Genomic DNA, 20,711 nt, shown 5'->3' with positions numbered 1-20,711 from the left:
ACATACCCACCAATTTCTCTGGGAAAATGTTGCCCCTCATGCCCCCCTTTACATCTTTCACTTTTCATCTTAAATCTATGCTCTTTAGTTTGAGACTCCCCTATCCTAGGAAAAAGACTTTAACCATCCACCTTATCTGTACCCCTCCTGATTCTATGTACTTCTCTAAAGCCACCCTCGGCCACCTATGCTCTATGGAAAAAAAGTCTCTAGTCTCTCTAGTAATTCATGTCCTACTGTCCTGGTAACATCCTTGTAAATATTGTCTGCTTAATAATCTCTTAATAATGGTAGCGTCCACCATTAAGGACCCCCATCACCCAGGACGTGTCCTGTTCTCATTGCTACCATCAGGAAGGAGGTACAGGGATGAAGGCACACACTCAGCAATCCAGGAACTGCTTCTTCCCCTCTGCCATCAGATTTCTGAATAGGCATTGAACCCATGAACACTACCTCACTACTTTTTTTGAACTACCTATTTAATATACAAACGTGTATAATAAACCGTAATTCACACTGGTTTTTTCAATTATAATGTTTTGAATTGTGCAGCAAAAACAACAAATTTCACAACATATGCTGATGATAATACATCTGATTCTGATTCCTATAGCTGGGTGACCAGTACTGCACACAATATTCCAGCGTGGTCTCAATAATGTATTGTACAATTGTAATGTCATGTCTCAACTCTTGTTCTCTGTGTCCTGACCGATGAAGCAAAGTATGCCACATGTTTTCTTCACCACCTTGTCCACCTACGTGGCCATATTCAGGGAATTATATATATGCATGCTAGACTTGGGCTATTGCAGGATAACTTGACCTGGGGACACTAAAGGAACCAACAGGCCTTCACATGATACCTTTGTAGTACTGAGCACAGGGTTAGCAAGTTAAGTAATTCACCTGTCATCTTGACCCCATCCCCATACCAATATGACACCTCTCGATATCCAGTCCAACTGTCTATGCAATCTGCGCTCCTTGATGACCAGACTCGACTTCCCTCTATTTCCAATGTAGTGTTGGTTCCTACTCCCAACACAATTTCTGGATTCCCATTCCCAATCCTATTGTAAACTGTTGGTGGTCTCCCGTTCCTACTTTCCAACTTGCCTAGCTCATGCACCACGCACCTCTCAAGTAAAGCGCTGATACCTCCTGATCCTCACAGCCTTCTTCCTGAGCTTGAAACTTCAGTTGTCCCTGACACTGATCCCACCTACTTGCAAAAATGAAACTGGCTGAATCACCAGCACCCTCCCATCCAACCACCACCCCATACCTTGTCCACCCACCAGACGCAACACTACCTTGACTAAGAAACTGTCTTGGTATTTTGGACCTCAGACAGACAACCGTCTTGGTATTTTGGACCTCAGACAGACGGGCTAACTACCAACATAATCAGTGGGGCCCGCTTTAAAAGACACACCAGAATTTCCAGGTGTATGCAATATGATCCTAACCACCTTTACCCTCTGGGGTCTGTCAATGTCATTTACAGTGAGAATGGCGAGAATCACGTATGATATAGACAACACATCATTAATGGGATTTTAGCCGGGATAAATGTTCCAATGTGCATGACAAAGCTAGTTAACAAAGGAAACGGAGAAATTAGAAGTGGCCAGGATCCCAGAACAGAGGTGGATTTTCAGCGAAAGATTCTGAAGGATTTAGAATCAGAATCAGGTTTAACATCACTGGTGTATGTTGTGAAATTTGTTGTTTCGCAGCAGCACTACATCACAATACACAACAATAAAAAAGTATAAACTATAATAAGAAGTGTACAGTATATTTTAAAAAATTAAATCAAATCAGTAGTGCAAAAAGAGAAGAAAGAGAAAAATAGTGAGGTAATGTTCATGGATTCAGAAATCTGATGGTGCAGGGGAAGAGACCATTCCTGAAACACTGAATGTGTGTCTTCAGGCTCCTTTACCTCCTCCTTGATGGTAGCGGGCATGTCCTGGGTGAATGATGCCTCCTTTTTGCGGCATCACCTTCTGAAAGTATCCTCGATGGTGGGGAAGTTAGTGCCGAGGATGGAGCTGACTGAGTTTAAAACGTTCTTTTTCCGACCCTGTGCAGTGGTATCTCCATACCAGATGGTGATGTGACCAGTTAGATTGCTCTCCATGGTACATCTATAGAAATTAGTATGTGCTTTTGGAGACATCCCAAATCTCTTCAAGCTCCTAATTAAATATAGTCACTGTCATGCCTCCTTTGTAACTGCATTAATATGTTGAGCCCAGGACAGATCTTCGGACATGTTCACACTCAGAGGTGCTCCTAGGAGTAGAGGGAAGTGGGTTTACAGAGGCATGTAGACTGAAATAATTCACTGCCAGCCAACAGTGAGCTCATAGTGATCCAGTCATAGCCAAAGAAAATCCGATAGGTTTGGATAGCTGAGAGGCTAGAGTTGGAGAGAGCCAAGGTGGGAGAGTAGGGATGGCTGCTTCTAAGACATGGGGAGCTTACAGGGACAGGAAGGGAAACGGACTGAAATCTTGACAGAACACTGAAGTCACAATGAAGGGTATATATAATAAGCTGCCACTTGAGACTTGGCACAGATTAAAGAACTATGGATACAGTCATACACTGTGGCATCAAAGTCACATGTGTGACTTGTATTTTCCAAGAAAAAAAACAATACAAACTGTTATAGAGTTACTAGTGATAAGATTTCAGCCGTTAAAAGCACCGTAGGGGTGAAAGTTATTGTTTGGTTCAGATTGCGCCATCATTGATGTGGTTGCATTCATTCAAGGTGTTTTCATACAGATGCATTAACTGGAACTGAATTTCAGCACTCACCCCTCCCCATGCTACTCTCTCTCATTCACCTTCCCATCGTTTCCATTCATCATTGGGTGCCTTTCAAAAGTAAAGCTGTGAACTCACAGGACCCAAGGTGGGTCTTTGGTGGATTTCCACAGCCCTTGGAACACAGCTACTCAGGCTGTTTATACTTAGAAACCACCCAGTGGCTGGGAGATTTTATGTATTTTTCTAACATTAAAATGTCTTAAATTAAACAAAGGATTTCTGTTTAGCAATCACCGAATTTCCAGTGGGGAATGATCTGCAGTTAATTCCTCTTCAGAGCAACTACTTAACCCAGAGTCCAGCAGCAGACAAAAGGCTTCTTATTCGAAAGGAAATTACTCTAACGAGGTTATCACCCTTCCATTAAAACAAAAGCAAAAGGTTATCTACATTCCATTGTCTGACAAACAAGGATAGATAAAGACTGCAAGTGCACTATATATGTATATTTTATTAATTTAAGAGTGCTAAACATTAAGAGCAGTTTGTTTTTAATGCTTCCAATTTCTGCTGTTGTCTCCTAGCTCGTTACACTAGGCAGAATGCTGAAGGCATCCATCTCGGGCTGTGTGAGGCATGAGCCTGCCGGCCAATAGACCAGTCGTTGATCAGTTTCCATTGTCATTCTCCCTCTCTTCATTTAAGAAGCTACGCAGGCTCCCCATGGTAATTATGTGGATGGGATGGAACAGCAGCACGTTTGATGTGGAAGGGTTGGCACTAATTCTGTAAGTCCATTGTCTCACTCAGCCTTTGTAGTATCTGTACTTAAATGGTCCAAAATTAGCCTATTCTTGTAGCAGCGACAAGAGCTCCTCATCTTGGTGGGAACAAGTCCTCATTTGGGTAAACACTCAGATGGAAAGGGTTTTAACGACTGATGATACAGAAGCATACACACAAAAATGCTGGAGGAACGCAGCAAGCCAGGCAGCATCTATGGAAAAGAGTAAACAGTCGACGTTTCAGGCCGAGACTATTCATCCGGACTTCCAGCATCTGCAGATTTTCTCGTGCTAGTGATTTACAGTTTTGCCGATTAGCTCTATTCCATTTATCATGAAGGAGAGGCTGGTTCATCCACTCTCTCCGGAGAGGGAGAAAGAGAATAGGTGTGAAATTTGCAAAAGGGTCTAAAGCTGTGAAATTTATTTGTATAGCACTGTTTTAGCTTCATGTGAAAACTGACATTTTTTTTCCAGGACCTAAGCTCTCTAATGATCATATCAGGATCATTATGCACCATTTTCATTTTCTGGTGCAATTTCTATTTCATTTGCCTCTGATGCTGCAAGCAAGATTCCCATTATTCCTGCCCTCATCGTAATGGTGCATTATTCTACTTCTGCAAACCCCACTTGACTTGAATGACCCACTTCATTTTCAATGCCCCCCTTGCCTCTTGCAGGGTACCTGGATCAACTCGTCTGCAGCACGATTATTACTGGGTGTGCTGGGCTCTGCAGTGCCACATGCCAAGTAAGTCAACTGCCGTACATAACTTTCCGTGGGCAGGCCCTACCAGAAACCCAACACCTACTCAGTCCTGACTCCCCACACCCACCATCTCCCTCAATCCTGACCTACCACACTCCAAGCGTCCATCAAAGGCCGATCCCAATGTCACTGTCACTTCCCCGTAGCTGCTGATGATCCTACCCTCCATGTGACATTGCTGCGTGACGCGTGTTCAGTCACAAAAACCTGCACAGAGTGAAGGCTGTAGCCTGATCTGATGGCTGAACTGTCATTGATAGCCTGCTGCTGCCCCCATTTTTGGAACACTTCAGGATTTTGAACCCTCCTCGGAAACTGAAACACATGGTGTCTTCAAACTTTTAAGAAAAGCAAACTGGGTGAGAAGTCCAGGTCTTTGTGTGAACTGCGAACCCTTCCTCCAAATCCAGAGCCTTATTTCCTTCTAAACTGCCCCCCGTGAATTATTTTCAGCAGTCTCAATGGTGCCTCTCAACATGCAAAGCTTTGGTCTCATTATTTACTGAATTCCCCAGTGGCAAGGAATCAAACAAAAGATTTGTCAGCCTGATTTTAAGCATTTTAACTGTGAAGGCCTGATCATCTTCAAAGCGGAAATCAAGTATATGAATACGAATCTTTCCTTTTATATTCTGCAGGCATCCTCCACTGTTCTGGTCAATGTCTCTCCTTTCTCCAGTATTACTAAGATTTATCACTCATAACTGTTTGTTGAGTGGCTCATTTTGGGCACCACTGTGACACAGTGTGAAAAGCTGCTGACTCACAGCTCCCGTGAATCGAGTTCAATTCTGACCTTCTCAGCTGCCTGCCTCGAATTTGTACATTTTCCCTGATGACCCCCTGAGTTTCTATCGGATGCTCCAGCTTCCCCCCGCACTTCCAAACAAATGCTGGTTGGTTGATTGATTGGCCACTGTAAACTCCCCCCCCCCCCCCCCCGCCAGTGTGGGCAGAAGGTGGAAATGATGGAAATGTGGGGAGAGTAGGTGGAAGGAAAGATTAGCGGGGGTGGGAGGCTGGATGGGTTTGCTCCGTGAGATGTCATTAATTCAATGGGTTGAATGGCCTCCTATAGAAGTGTGCTACAGTTGCCTACATTATAGCAGCAGCTGCTCAAAGTAAATCATTGCCCATAGTGTCCTTTGAGATTTCCTCGGGATGAGATAGGCGCAATATTAATGGGAATTCCTTTTATTGCTCTCTCTACAGCATTGCTGATTTTTGAAATGAAACAAGTATGTTGTTTTTATGATGAGGAGAGAGTTAAAACAATCAAAAATCAATGTCCTTAAGTTAATGTAAAGATTGGTTTTAATGCATGCTGCTTAGATAATGTTTCTAATTTAATGAAGTTTCTCAAAACGTTTCACGGATTCGAATTACAAAGCAGAGAATGGAGTGAGAGGAGGAGGATGCTAATCATTGCAGTTCACAGAGGTGCTCTCTGAAGAGGGTTCGAGAGGAAGTCGGGGCAGGGAGAGGGGGAATATAGTGATGGAAGACCAAACGTAGAGTCAGGAAAAGGTCAAATGAGAGAGATGTGAGAAGGGGACTCTGGAGGTTATGCTCAAGATGTCTGGTTGCATGGTCAGCAATAATGGGGCAAAGGAAGGACTTGAACTCAAAGATGTGAGGTTTAAAATGGAGGCATTGCTGGGTCAGCATCCACATATGCAAGTTTCTAGGGAAGTTCGTGGATAACAGTCAGGTGCAGGACATTCTGCCTGCATTTTCCTCTTCCCCCTCTCAAGACCCTGTGCAGTGAGACCAAATCTGGATTCACTCACACAATCACCACTTAGACCTCAACATCGCAGGTACATAGTAAAAGCAAGAGCCAGGTCATTTTTCTCTTTATAAACAAGCTTCAATTGAAAAGAAAAGCCCTGTTAAAACATCGTGACAATGAATTGACTCCAGAACAAACCTTTACTATTTGAACAACAAGGGAAACTAAAGTAAAGGCCATTGTGTAGTTGTGTGAAAAGTGAATCAGTTTAAGGTTGCCATCCATGTAGTTTTAAATCCAGCATTTAGATGTGTAATGAGTTGGCCAAAACTTGCTAAAATGCAATCCAGACACCATGGCTCCACACTTTACAGGAAAGCAGGGAGGGGGCAGAGCCCAGCAAGAATGAGATGCTGAGATGCTGCCAGAATTAACGGCAGCACCTTTTATCATTTTATTTTTCCCGCTCCCTCTCTGGCAGCCCAGGCTATGTACAGAACCAGTAGCGGAGGGTCGCAGCTCTGATACCATGGGAGTGGGTTGTGAGCAGGCAGGTCCACAAGCAAGTGGGCCGTTGGTGAAAGGAGGAAGAAAGGCCGTGGCCAGTGGTGGGAGTTGGTTGGTCAGCAGTCAGAAGGTGGGGGAGACGAAAGCGTGATCGGTGCTGAGAGAGTGAGACTGTGACATGGGCCAAAGGGTGATACACTAGAGGATAACACGAAAGCCCGACTATGTGGAGCCAACAGCTCCTTCCGCCTGGTCAAAGCAAGGCTTCTCTACCTCAAGAGAAACAGCACAACGGCGACAGATTTTATGTACCACTCTCAACAATGATCTGGCAGCCCAGCTTAAATATGTTCATGATGTTTACTGCCTCTCCATATTGACCTGATACCTGCCAGGATGTCAGGTCTTAAAGGCATGTTGCAAAATGCTCCTCATTTAAGTCTTAGACATCTCCCTCAGCCCATCTTATGAGGAGGGAAGGGAACTAATATTGTGCCTGTTTCTCTTTTTTCTGTTACGTCCTTCTCCAAAAAAACAGTCCAAATTCCAAACGTTCCTCCCCCATACCCCGCTTTAGTTATTCAGGAAATGCTATCAACTGCAGAGAGTTAAGAGCACAATGGTAACTCCTGACCTGCCCCCTCCCTTCCAGTGTGCACTTGGGAATGTTATACGCCTTATCAAAAGCTGTCAACATAAAGAGGAATGTCAGGGGTGTCAGATATGATAAACAAAATAAACCCACCTTGAATAATTTTTTTTTGGGGGGGAGAGAGAGAGAGTACATGCATTTAAACATTAATAAAGCAGTCAAATTGAGCGCTAGCCACTCCTAACATCACACAACTACAATATTACAATGCACAATTAAAAGTAATTGCAAGACTAAAAATTAAAAAAGGCATGCATTTCAACTACAACGGTGGGGCAGGCAGAGGGAGAATGGACGACGTCCATTTAAAAGAATAAATTGTAAACATCAACAATTATTTCGCACAAAGACAAATTGTTGCCCATCCTGCTATAAGTTTCAGCGCCTCGACTTGCTGGAGGGAGACAGTTTGCCAGTTTTCGTGCTTCTGGAACTGGATCTGCGTTGACCCCTCGGAGCGTGGCCGTGCGTGCGGGCGGATCACGCTGCGGGTATATAAGGAGCGCGGGAGCTCTTTTCTGTCTGTCTCCTGAATTCTGGAACAGCGCTTAAAGGAACTTCATCTGGTTAGCGCGCCCCTCCGTCTCCACAACGCCGTACAATGGATCCCAAATGCCCGGCTTTCTGCCCGACCTGTGCAGACACAGCCTGTAGCGACAACTCCGTGAAGGTAACAATGGGTTAGGCAGGAATCTCATTTTAAACTCTCATCACGGAACAAAAACTCGAATCGCTTGGTTTTTGTTTTCTAATTTTTTTCCCTCTCTGTTTAGTTGCAACTATTGCAGGATTACTTTTAGTGTTGAGTAACATTTCTTCGCCTGGGGAATGCAAGGAAAATGTGTTAATTTATGTTGCTGTTTTAAATCGTCTTGTGCATTTGTGTTTCATTTGCAAAAAGAAACTCACTTTTTAACACGTTGGGAAAAAAAAACACGGCTGGAAAAGTTGTGCATACAGCAGCCCTATTTTGCCGGTTCTTAGACTGTTCGCGTTCCTCTTTCTGCAATCAGCGTTAGCAGTAGTTTCCAAACGTGTTTCTGTAGTTTTAAGACTATGTGTAAAGTGCATTGAGAATAATACAAGCCTCGGCACAGAACAGAAGTAATTTGATGCCTCTTATTTCTTGTTTTGTACTATGGTTTTGCTGTTCACAGCTCGGACTGGGGTGAGTTTCCCAGCGTGTTCCACTGGGTAGCGTTAGTATCCTGCTTGTGTGCCGCTACATTCCTCGATTTGACTTTTTAAATCTTGCACCGGGGAAAACTGATCTCTTGATTCTTACAATCCATAGCCATCACAAGCAAGATATAAATCTAGTTTAGCTTTGAGTCAGTTGGCATTTAAAACGTTATTTCTGAAGAACTGTAACATTTTTAAATAGGCTCTTCCGCTTTTATTGCCAAGAAAATCGATCTTAACGAAGTTAAAAAGGGAAAGTCGTAAGTGCGGTTCTCCCTCTTCCAGTTTCATGAACACAGTGACGTTTTTAGTGGAAAATTCTCTACAAATCTTTTACCCGAAAAGTACCTCTGCGTTTTTGGACGGCTTCCTTTATACGCCTTTCAATCGGCTTTGATAATTAGTGAAAACTTTCAACAGAACATAACATTGTAGTATATTTTAAAATGTAGAATAATATGTCTATAAAGTAGATGTTGTAGTTTCACCTGGATTCGGTCTGAAACAGAAGCATTTGCTTTACATCTTCGGTTTTTATTTTACTTCCTTCGATCAAAGATAATTTTAATGATCCATTTGTTATATTAATCCTGAATTATTTAAAGTTCCGTCCAATTCATGAAATTGTAATTCCAATGTTTTTATTTTATTATAACACAATTCCTGAATGGTACCTCAGATAAACATTGAATTGTAGCAAATTTTTAACCAGAATCTCCAAAAATTGCAAATTATTGATTAGGTACAGGACTTCTGACTGTACTCGAATCTCTCGCATCCTCCTATCTCCTACACTTCACACACAATTTTAATAAGAGTTTTCGAATATAACAAATCACCCGGTCAGGTGACTGCATTGTTCAATACCATGGTCTGGGTACCGTGGACAGTGCCCCAGATTGCGATTTGTGCTTGTAACCAGTGCCTACTAACTTTAAAATGTTACTTAATCGCCGTGGAAAAGAATTGACAGAAAGTCAGCAGTAAGTACCGTGCACCACTGATGGTGGCTTTAAAAAAGGAATTGCACCATATAGCATCATTAAACTCCAACAATAGATGATGTTGCGAACAGTAGTCTGTTGCAATTAGTTTTCATTCTGTTGTTTTGCTTTCGAAGTAGTAGACCAAACTGATGTTATCGAAGGTTTTAGACAACACGCTAACATTGACTGGAATGCATATTTCCCATTCTGCTCGTGTAACAAGGATAATATCTCAGCTCTGACTCAGAGCAATGATATTACTTATTTGGATCAGAGCTAATCAAAACCATCTTACAAATCATGCTCCTGCCTTGAGTTCTTTATGGAGCCAATGGGAGTTTGCTCTTATTAGCATGCAACGTTTACTCTCCCAGTGCTATCAGTAAACATGCTGTGGTCTTGTCAAAACAAAATAGCACGTGGTGAGAGTTTGGGAAAGCTACAGCAGAAGTTCTTAAAGATAATTGGGAATCTGCGTCTTCAACTGGCTAACCTTTTCTTTCTCCCCCCTTCCCTTTCCAGGGTAGAAAGATGTCCCCAGCCAAGCACCTACTGTTCATTTCCATTGCTTTCACAATGTACATCATAGAAGGGGTGTCTGCAGCGGAAACACTATGTGGTGGTGAACTGGTGGACACGCTACAGTTTGTCTGTGGTGACAGAGGATTTTATTTCAGTGAGTTTACTACTTGTATACCTGAAATCTGGAAGCGGGGTGGGGTGTGTGTGTGTGTGTGTGTGTGTGTGTGTGTGTGTGTGTGTGTGTGTGTGTGTGTGTGTGTGTGTGTGTGTGTGTGTGTGTGTGTGTGTGTGTGTGTGTGTGTGTGTGTGTGTGTGATCTGATTTCCTTTCCTCCTGCAGTTCCAATTATCCTTCTCTTTGATGATAACTTACTCCCTGTTGAGGGGGGTGTCTGCCCAGTTAAATCTCCATTACAGTGTCTGTGCCTTCAGTTATTTTCTTTGGAGATTATGGGACCTGCCAGTCTTATCAGTTTATTCCAGAGTGTTTTCTTCCAAGCAGTAAGTGTTCCTCTTGAATCTAATGCCATCCTGCTTCTTGACCACATGGCAGTATCATTTTATAATGACTCCTTAGAAATTAATGAGTTCATTTCCCAGCTACCACTGGTTAAATTTCTGCAAATTAAATAGTGCAGTATTCAGGACCATTTTGAAATCATTGGAAGTGGAAAACTTTTACTTTGGGATTTATGATCAGGAATTTCTGTTGAAAAGTTCATGGGTTTTTTTTGTGAAAATAAGGATATGGATCAAAAGTGGATAAATGGATACTAATTATAGGTGTGAGATGATCTTGTGGAAGGCTGGGAAAAGTCAAGGGATTGAAGGCCTCTGCATAAAACCTAGCCTGGATTCCATATTATGTCCACTAAAGCAGATACACAATTGTGGGTGTTATTTGCACTTACACAGTGGATTGCCAGTGAAGTGAGGGTTTCTGAATGTTTTATCAGCTCTGTTTCCATGTAAGTAACAATGAAAGGAAAAGCATTTCTTTAAGACTAGAGCACTTGGCCCAGAGAAGCTGTGAATCTGAACTTTTCAAATAACATTTGAGTTCCAGCATTCCTTCTAGTGGTGTCATGTTTGTGAACATTAATATTATGAAAAATAATATTGCTATGCCAGTAGACAAAATACCCCTAGTGGGGCACAGCAGGTTAGGAAACAGCATTAAAAAAAAGACTGCAAGTATTTGTACCACATCATTTACTAACCACTTTCTCATGCTGATCATAATTGCCACTAGAATTTGAATTTGATTTTGTGTAACAATCCCCTAGCTCCTTGAATGTGAAAAACAGTGTTAGATTTACAGCTTTATCAAAGAATTTTAAACACAATTTGTCATTCCCATAAAACATCTTGATCATCAAATGATCATGAAAATATGGTGAGAACTCCTCACCAATTTGCAAAGTGTGTAATGTTCACTAAGGGCAGGTGCTCACTGTCATAAACTGTGAACAGTTTCATTTCCAAGCTTACACTTGCATTAACTAAGCACATTACTCACATGTTCCCCTCTCTCCTGTTTGACAAGGACACAAAACTAAATCACTGCTGATAGTCACAATGAAGTGCTTGTTTATTTCCACATTCTTCCGATTAATACCGCTGAAGCATTCCATCTTTCATTTAAAGATGTTTTTAGTAATCTCAGCTTCCGAAACTATACTATAATTGCTTTTTGTTTTTTTTTGCATGTGACAGTTTGTGCTGTTCTCCTCAATTACTCTATCTAGTATTCAGCAGCTCACTGTACAAACAAATTGGCCTCACTGGTCTGGCCTGATTTTTATAAAATCCCCACTTTGTAGGACTTTGTTGGCATAGTTATGTCTTGAGTCAACATGCCTGTATTGTTGTTTATCTTGTTGATCATCTGGAAATCTTCACAAGTGAAGGGACACAAATTTAGGATGAAAGTAACAATGTGAAGACAGTTTTTTTAAAGAGAAAGATACAGCCTTAGCACGGAAATACGGCTCTTTCGTAACAATGTAGCTGAAGTGTTTTTCTCTGTGCATCCACTACAGAAACTGATGCTATCTACATCAACCTGAGAAGCAGGAATGTAGCCATCAGTGAGATTCCCAAAGGATAATTACTGTCTGCGGTCCCTGAGCAATCTAAATATGTTATCATGAGCAAAGTTCAGAGCAAACTCTTGACATAAAAGGTGATTACCCATTACCTTGGCCATAATTATCCTTTGCTCAGATTCTACAGCTAATAGCAAACAGTTCACTGGACCACATTGTATGGCTTTTTCTATTACTGTGTTAGCAAGGTTGAGTAGCTATAGCTTTTTTAAATGATTGCCAGATTTGGTTTGTCTTTTGTATAGACTTTTAAGACAATGCTAGCAGTAATCTTTGGAAAGACAACAAAAGGTAAACTCTGTCCCATGTTTTTCAGGCAGACCGACTGGGCGCTCCAACAGCCGCAGACAGAACCGAGGAATAGTAGAAGAATGTTGCTTCCGTAGCTGTGACCTGGGCCTCCTAGAACTCTACTGTGCAAAGCCGGTCAAGAAAGAGCGCGATCTCTCTGGGACGCCTTTCAACCTTCTACCACCAGCAAACAAGGTGTGTGATCTGTTCCATCAGTAAGGTGATCTCTCAAGAACTTTTGAACCCGGCCACCCAGCCACGAGTTTCTGGGGGAGTAGCTGGTAAACAGATAGAGTGAAAGCTGCTCCAGTCACTGTTTCACCTCCCTCCCCAGCATTGGTCTTTGGAGGATAGGGCATGTTAATTATTGCCATCTTCCATTCTATTCTATTATTGCCAGGTATATTAGACAAAATTAAATGTGCCATAGTGCAAAGCAGTTTTGTTAGCTTAATCACTACACTTGCCTCATTTTTCTCAGTATCTGAAATCTGTGTGGTTATAACATGGGCTGACAGGAAAGTTGCAAACAACCCAAACAGCTGTGTTTAAGGCACTTGAAGTGCACTTCTAATCACACTGATGGCATTTACATATATAACATAGTGCACAGAAGGGGGCCATTTGGACCACACTGCTAGTTCATTGAGAGAACAACAAAGCTCTTCACTTCCCCCAACTCTGGCGTGTTATTCTTTTTCACGCATATCAATATTGCCATTTTCTAGGTTGCTTTTGACTCTACTTTCAGCTCCTTTATAAGTCGGTGCTCTTCAGATCCTTTCAACTTGAAGCTGCTCTTTTTTTAAGAAAACCTTATTTTCCCTCTGGTTCTTTTGCCGTGTTATTGTAAATATGTGAGATGTACAAGTCAACCCTTCTGCTGCTGGCATTGTTTTCCCTCACAGTCTATCAAAAGCTTTTATAACTGTGAATGATTTAGCCAGTGTAAGTCATTGGGAGCCTGCTTCCATTGTGTGCCTAAAGATGTCATCAAATGATCAAAACACAATTAATTCCAGTTGCTGGCATTGCAATTTGGAGTGTTTTTGTATCATAGGAAACAGTAAATTGGTTTTTCCCTGTGATGTAAGGTATTACTTCTCTACTTTCAACATCAGAGCTTCTATTTTAAGCCTTTTATCTTTTGATGCCAGTGCAAAATTAAGACCATCTGAGAGATTGTTTCATTTAAAATAACTTTATTGAAAGAGAGCTTTTCAGCTGGTGCTCCCTAGAGAGGTATCTCAGTGCAAAGCCTGAAAGGGCAGTCTATTTTCAGTAGCAGGCTTGGGTTCTGATCCACACACTGTCCTACCAGGCAACTGTACAGCAATTAATTTAAAAAAAATCATTTCACACAATAGACCCACCTTGTTTCAGTTACTTAAAATCCGCTCCCTTCCCCATCGATCTTTCCTATGTGATAGGTCCTTCTTTCCATTACAAATGCAGAAATGACAGTCTGGCCATATTTTCCCTTCAGGACAAAGTTCTGAGGCTGCGCTGGCAGCTTGGCGTCATGCTATTTATGGGTTTGCCTATCTAATTGGCGTTACCACATCATTGTCTGAACTTTGACCTGTATCCACACCATGCTTCATGCAACTCGATGCTCACACTGAAACTCTCAATCTTTAATGACCTGCTGTTGCTTCTCCCAGGAAGGCAGACTTGAAAAATACTGCAGCGTTCAGAAAGGGAGAACAAAAAAACCTTCCAAAATCTTATTAGAGGCCTTGTTTACTAGTTGACAGTAGTCCAAGCTGTAGATTTTTCTTGATGTTTGTTTGAGAACTGGCAGTGCTGAGCCAGAGAACAATGGGACATGATAGTTTCCTTATCAGTTATGAGGCTTGGAACATCACAGTCTTTGATGTTATTATAGCATGCATTTGGCATGGCTGCTAATGTTATTTTCATTTAAATTACAGGAAAACTTTAGGAAGCCTTTGGTTGCCAAGTATTCAAAATATGACTTCTGGCAGAAAAGATCTGCCCAGCGTCTTCGAAGAGGCATTCCTCCAAGTTTCATGGCCCTGAGGCTCAGGAGGCAGGTTGACGAAGTCCAGAGCGTACAGTATGTCAAAATGCACAAGCCACTTCTGACTCTCCCTGTCAAACAACCTCTTGAAGTCCGAGCATCATCAAAGAAATACTTCAGTCAGGAATGATGAAGAAATATTTTGCACATTTCTTGTGGTAAAAGACAGGGATTATAGCTTTGTACATGACGTCATTTCTGTGGCATTCCAACTGGGTTATTGTTCCCCTTCACCACCCTCTTTCGTTCCCCCACTCGACCTTCCCTCCAGGCCGTTACATACACTTCCCATTCACCCCTTTCCAACAGCCAACAAAGAAGCGCAAGGATACCATTGCAGCCCAGTAGAAGTGATAACTGGCTGGCAAAAGAAGTTGCAGCGTCAGTTGTTTGGGCCAAAGGGGTCACACCGCAGAGTACAGTTTGTTTTCCATTCAAATGTCACGCAATGCAGTCTAGATAATGTAGCCTCGATTGTTCTGCACCTATACAAGAAGGGACATCAACACTTTGTGGAATACTTAGTGTCATCCAGATCGTGCACCTTTTTTAAATAAGATGAGATTAGGAGGTCCTGTAAGGGACAAGACAGTGGTGTGTTTGTGTGTGTGTGCAGTCTCACATTGCCGCAGATTGCGTCTCTTTTTTAAAATTGTGTTTCTTTGGCACTATTTCTTTGAATGATAAGTGTGGTCATACACACTTGTGTTACGGTGCTAACTTTCTTTAAAAGAAGCAAAAGAGCTGACTCGAAGAATTGAGATTTGATAAATGCACGAACATCAAATAGAACTTGAAATGAACTTTCCGTTTTAGGAAATGTGTTATTTTTAAATAAAAATATTTAGCTTGGTTTTGGCGGTGCAAGATAAGCAAGGAGAAGACAAAAGACATTTTAAATAAGACAAAATCAAAGGGAAACAGCAGTGTTGTAATTATTTTTTCTATATTTTGCAACTTTATTTCTTATTCTTAGTTACTTGCTTTGCTTTGAAAACCTATGTGAACTCAACCTTAGCGACCAGAAGCAGTCTCTTTTTGGAATTAGTCTGAGCTATATCTTGCAGTGTTGAGCCGCCAAGCTATCAAATAAAAAGGCACTGCGTAAAGGCATTATTTATTTTATGTAAAATGTATATAAAAATTGGTCCAAATAATGTACTTAGCACTGATGAGCAACTGCAAAGACATAAACTATTTTGTCTAATTTTGTACTAGTAAAGCTTTCGTAGATGCTTTGTACCAAAAAATGTAAAGAAAGTCTCTTTTCACCCTTTCTCTCACCCTTTCTCTCATACATGCACACTCTTGGGAGTTATTTGGTATTGGAAGCCTCTGTGAGGTGCCTTGATTCAGCCAAATGACCTCAGGTCCTTTGTTCTTTGTGAAAGCTACGTATATCCATGCTCACTGTTGTCAGCCATGGTCTGATCAAGTGCAATTACTTGGTTACAGCTCAGTCTTGTTCTTCATCCTGCACTGTGTTATCAGCTTTTGTTTCTTATCAGTTTTGTCAAAATCATTTCTGGTTTAAGTTACTCCTAGCTCTGTTCACCATGGCTTTGTCAAAAAATGGAAAGCTTCAGTTTTTTTTATAAGAGCTCAAAATGTTTCATCATTTACATAGTAATCAAAAAAACCTAGTTCTTTTGTCAAATGTTTGCATCAGCCAGTATGAAGGGAAACATCTGCAGTCGCATTAGTTAAAGCTTTTTACTTTTTTAAATGTTTTAGTAAATACAGTTAAGGTGTACTCTTGTTAACTAATATAATGTCTTGTATTTAACATGTGCACTCAACCAACACTAGACACTAGAGAAAGATGAGATTCACAATCATTGTACTTTTCTTGTTAATATCAATAAAAACAATTTATTACAATACATTTACAATTTTCTCACTTCTCATGGCTTCTAATTTATGGTGTTGCACAAACAATTTAAACAGACTGTTGCTGGGACAGGAGAATGTCTGATTTCAGGTGTTGCAGAGCGTGCTTCCAATTCTGGTTTAAACTGAGATTGAGTTGATCATGCTTTTGGGATCTTCTATCAAGTAGTTCTGCCTTTAACTGCCCATTAGTATTGTTTCTGAGAACATAACACCAGCATAAGAGACAAGGGTATCCTCTACACATTGCATAGGGCGGGCGGCCAGTAATCATGAAATTGCAGGTTTTCGAAACTTAAAAGTAGTAAACAGCTATTTGAAAAGTGTCAGCTGACAACATTCATAATACAAAAATAAGTGTTTTTGTTCCTAGTGGCTGTCTGTGGCACGGTTTCAGAGGCTAACTTAGTCAGCAGATGGTCAGTGGCATGAGACATATCAAAAGTTGTTTTGGGAACTGCCTTGTGACAATAACTATGTTTTTTTTTCAAATCTGGGTGTTTTGCTCTTGAAAATATGGACAATCATGCTTATGTAAGTGTTGAATGTAATACGTATATTGCCACCTCCACGGCCTTAAAGCTGCTCAGACACAACTGAAAGGTCTTGCTCACTGGTTGGGTTCTTCCCATTGGTGTACAGCAAAGGCTAAACAAAGAAAAAATCTGTCAACATCATAGGCTGTGTGTCAGCTGCAAAAGACCTTTTGTCCTTTGCAAACTTGAGCCTTTAGTAAGGAAGCTGAACATTTTGGCTGTGCTACCATAATTAAGGAAGAAAAGATAGTGTATTTCTTTTATTTGATGGTATTTAGTGATGGATCTTGAGGAGCAAATATCTGCATAATTAATGATTTCTATCAGAATTCAGCACTGTAACTGGGAGTAAAGGTTTAGCAAACAAATTCTTATATAAAAATTGGAAATTAAGTCATTCTGAGAAGAATGTGAGGTGTTGGAAATCTGACCCAAGTTAACCTTTTGGAATTCTAAGGAGGCTTGCTATTTTATATGGGGCCTCTTGTGTTCCCAACATTCTACAGGCAATGAAGAAACTTTGTAGTCACTGTTGCAACATGCAAAGCACAGCAATCAATATGTATGAAACGAGTTCTCTCAAACAGAAAATTACCAGGTCACCAGTTTTGACAATGGTGGATGGGGGCTAAATACCAAAGTCCTAAAGATAACCTTTCTGCAGGGCTTCCAGGTACTACCATGACATCTTGCATACAGCAGAGTGTCTCAGTTTATCATTATATTCTTGTCAGCATGTCCATTGGCACAGTATTACCCTAATATTACAATATGTCGTCTTGCATGCTCTAGTTCCGCAACCATTTTTGGTAAAAAAAACAACAGTGCTGAAGAGAAACGAGAATCTGCTAGAAATCTTGAGCAACACACACAAAATGCTGGAGGAACTCAGCAGGTCAGGCCGGATCTATGGAGGGATATGAGCAGTCAACATTTCAGGCTAGACCCTTCATCAGGTCAGGGAGGGAAAGAGGCAGGAAAAAGCAGTGCTAAATTGAGCTACACTGTTATAAGTAGATTTATGTGAAATTACCACAAGGAGAAGCACAATAGAATTTTATACCCATTGTTCGTCTTAGATGTAATAAAATGGTGGCAAAACCAATTATAAGACCTTAATGTACATCTCTGCACCCGCTTGCTTATCACAGCCCAATATAAAATCTTGCTTAGAGAACATGGAAGTGAAAATAATTGTTGAATCACGTGTGTGACGCTGTGGGCATAATCAATAGGAAAGATATGATGCATAGACTTTTGGAGAATGTCTGGAGGAGGTTCATAAGCATGATTATGGCACTGCAAGGGTTAATCTATGAGGAGCATTTTATGGCTCTGGGCCTGTACTCACTGGAGATGTGAAGAATGAGGGGGATTTCATTGAAACCAATTGAATATTGAAAGGCCTAAATAGAGTCGATGGAAAGAGGATGTTGCCTATAGTGGGTGAGTCTAGGACCAGAGGACACAGCCTGAGAATGGAGGGATATCCATGTTGAAGTGAGATGAGAAGAAATTTCTTTAGCAAGAGTTCAGTGAATTTGTGGAATGCACCGCTACAGATGGCTGCAGAGTCTGTCATCGAGTATATTTAAAGCAGAGGTTGATAGGTTTTTAGTCGGTCAGGGCATCAAAGATTACGGGGGAAGACAGGAGAATCGGGTTGAGAGGGATAATAAATCAGCTGTGATGGAATGTCAGAGCAGACTTGATGGGCCTAGAGGCCTTATTCTGCTCCTACATCTTATGATCAGTAAGTTCATGGCTTGATAAAACAAGGTTCTGAACTGTAAAATTGGTTAATTCACAATGATCAATTAAATTACTAGACCACAAGTGTTTTTGGGAGGGTGTTGAGGTTTCCTCCCAATGATAAGGGTTAGAAAGACCAAAGATAGAGAAAGTGGAAAGTGAATGGGTATTAGTGCAAAGGGGCCCATTTCCATTCTGTGTAATGTTATGATTAGTGTAAGTGGTGTTTTGTTGGTTGACTAGGACTTGGCTGGCTGAAGGGCATGCTTCTATGTTGTATGACAGGGGTTCCCAAACCTTTTTATGTCATGGACCCCTACCATTAACCGAGGGGTCTGTGGACCCCAGGTCGGCAATCCCTGTTATATGATTATCCTGATGGAAAGTCATCATCACAAAAGAGAATGAAAAGGGCTATAAAATGAAGACAGTTGTGAGAGAACACATAGAGAATTGAAGAGTAATCAGCCTAAAATGTTAACTGTTTTTCTCTCCACAGTTGCTGCTGGACTTGCTGATTCCTGTTTCCAGCAATTCCTGTTTGTTTCGAGGAAAATTTAGGGACTTGAAATTTTAGCTCCCAATGCTGTCTAATCCATTGAGTGTTAACAGCACTCACTGTTTTTGTTGCAGATTTTCAGCGTCTGCAGTTAATTTTTATATTTTTAAAAAAATAGAATCATCTGGTCCTCTCCAACCATCTTTTGCACTAAGCATTCCCAGCATCGCACTTCTTCCCATTTTCTCATGTCTAATGGGATTTGCCTTTAAAACACATTTGTCATCAAAAATACAGATAAATTGGGACTTAAATGCTATCAGAGATGGACGTAACATCAAATGAGTACATTTTATCTCGATAAAGGGAAGGAGATTTAACAGCACCACATCTGGAAATGTTGACCAATGCCATTTGGAAATGATGTCCACTGCATTCTTAGTGAATCACAATTACTGATGTCCTGCACTTCATAGGGTTGTAGAAGCTGCATTGCACGTAGTTTGGCCGTGATACAGTTAGGTTACTCAGTTCTCTGCTCTCTTCCCTGAGGTGCTCTTAGCCTGGATATCTGTGGGCCGGCCAAATGCTACTTGGGAGCTGGAGTGACAAGCTGAGACTTGGCTGGTTGGTTTTGGATATGTGGTGATTAGGACTACTGCTTAAAGCAGAGTTCTCACATCCACCGTTCTACCTTTGCTGGACCACTGTGTCAAAACTCTCACCTTTCTGCTGAATTGACTTGACTTTATTTCTTACATCCTTCACATACATGAGGAGTAAAAATCTTCACGTTAATCTCCGTCTAAGCTGCGGAACTGCTTAGTGAAGATGAGCATCTTGCTCTAAGGCCACATCTGTCTATTAGTTTTCTGACACAACTCCCGCTTGCTTGTGGTTATGTGTGGAGGAATTCATCTCAGGAAAATGCTTTAAAGTCTCCGCCATGCCTCAGATCCAGTTGCAAATGAGCTGGAGTCCTCCATGCTCTTTGTGTTGGGAATAGTAGATGTGGTGAACTGTCTGCTTCTGGCTGTTGAAGATGCGCCTGTGGTGCTCTCCCTTTTCAATGTCTGGATTCATGTAGCGTCTGTGCCCGGCTGAGCAACTTATTTGAAGATTGCGTCTTTCATCGCTGCTCCAACCACCACTATCCGCTGTGCTTATTAATAGGTTGTGAAGGGGTAGAAGGAATATCAAGCGACTAAGTACTTGCATAGGTGTGAGCTTGTGAAGGCTTAAGTGTATTGTGCTTCTCCAATGGTTAGGTTGCATTATTGCCATATTGCAGGGGAAAGGACGTGAGTTGCATCTGAGCCTTCAGGGCAGATAAGTTTAGTCTCCCAATGGTTTAGCTAGTGATGATGCAAAATGAAATTATCAGTGTCCAAGTAACTTTAAGCTCAGCAGACCCCTGTCCTTGCACCTCAGATTGAGTGGGATGCATATGCACTCAGTAACCACTTCATTAGGTACGCCTGCTCGTTAATGCAAATATCTAATCAGCCAATCACATGGCAGCAACTCAAAGCATAAAAGCATGCAGACATGACCAAGAGCTTTAGTTGTCGTTCAGACTGGACATCAGAATGGGGAAGAAATGTAATCCAAGTAACCTTGACTATGGAATGATTGTTAGTACCAGATGGGGGTGGTTTGAATAT

General features: G+C 41.4%; 1 protein-coding gene across 1 annotated transcript; it reads left to right on the top strand.

Annotated features, from left to right (window-relative positions):
• The first annotated feature begins 7,750 nt into the window (after nucleotides 1-7,750).
• On the top strand, nucleotides 7,751-16,253 carry LOC140729471 (insulin-like growth factor 2). The gene is made up of 4 exons (XM_073049246.1): nucleotides 7,751-7,908; nucleotides 9,929-10,082; nucleotides 12,352-12,521; nucleotides 14,261-16,253. The coding sequence occupies exons 1-4, from the start codon at nucleotides 7,840-7,842 to the stop codon at nucleotides 14,498-14,500; spliced, it is 633 nt and encodes a 210-aa protein (XP_072905347.1). The 5' UTR covers nucleotides 7,751-7,839; the 3' UTR covers nucleotides 14,501-16,253.
• The last annotated feature ends 4,458 nt before the right edge of the window (nucleotides 16,254-20,711 follow it).

This window comes from Hemitrygon akajei, chromosome 6, assembly GCF_048418815.1.
Source record: "Hemitrygon akajei chromosome 6, sHemAka1.3, whole genome shotgun sequence".
Classification (NCBI taxonomy): Eukaryota; Metazoa; Chordata; class Chondrichthyes; order Myliobatiformes; family Dasyatidae; genus Hemitrygon; species Hemitrygon akajei.
The sequence above is the reverse complement of the archived record's forward strand: the minus strand, read 5'-3'. Positions and strand labels throughout refer to the sequence as shown.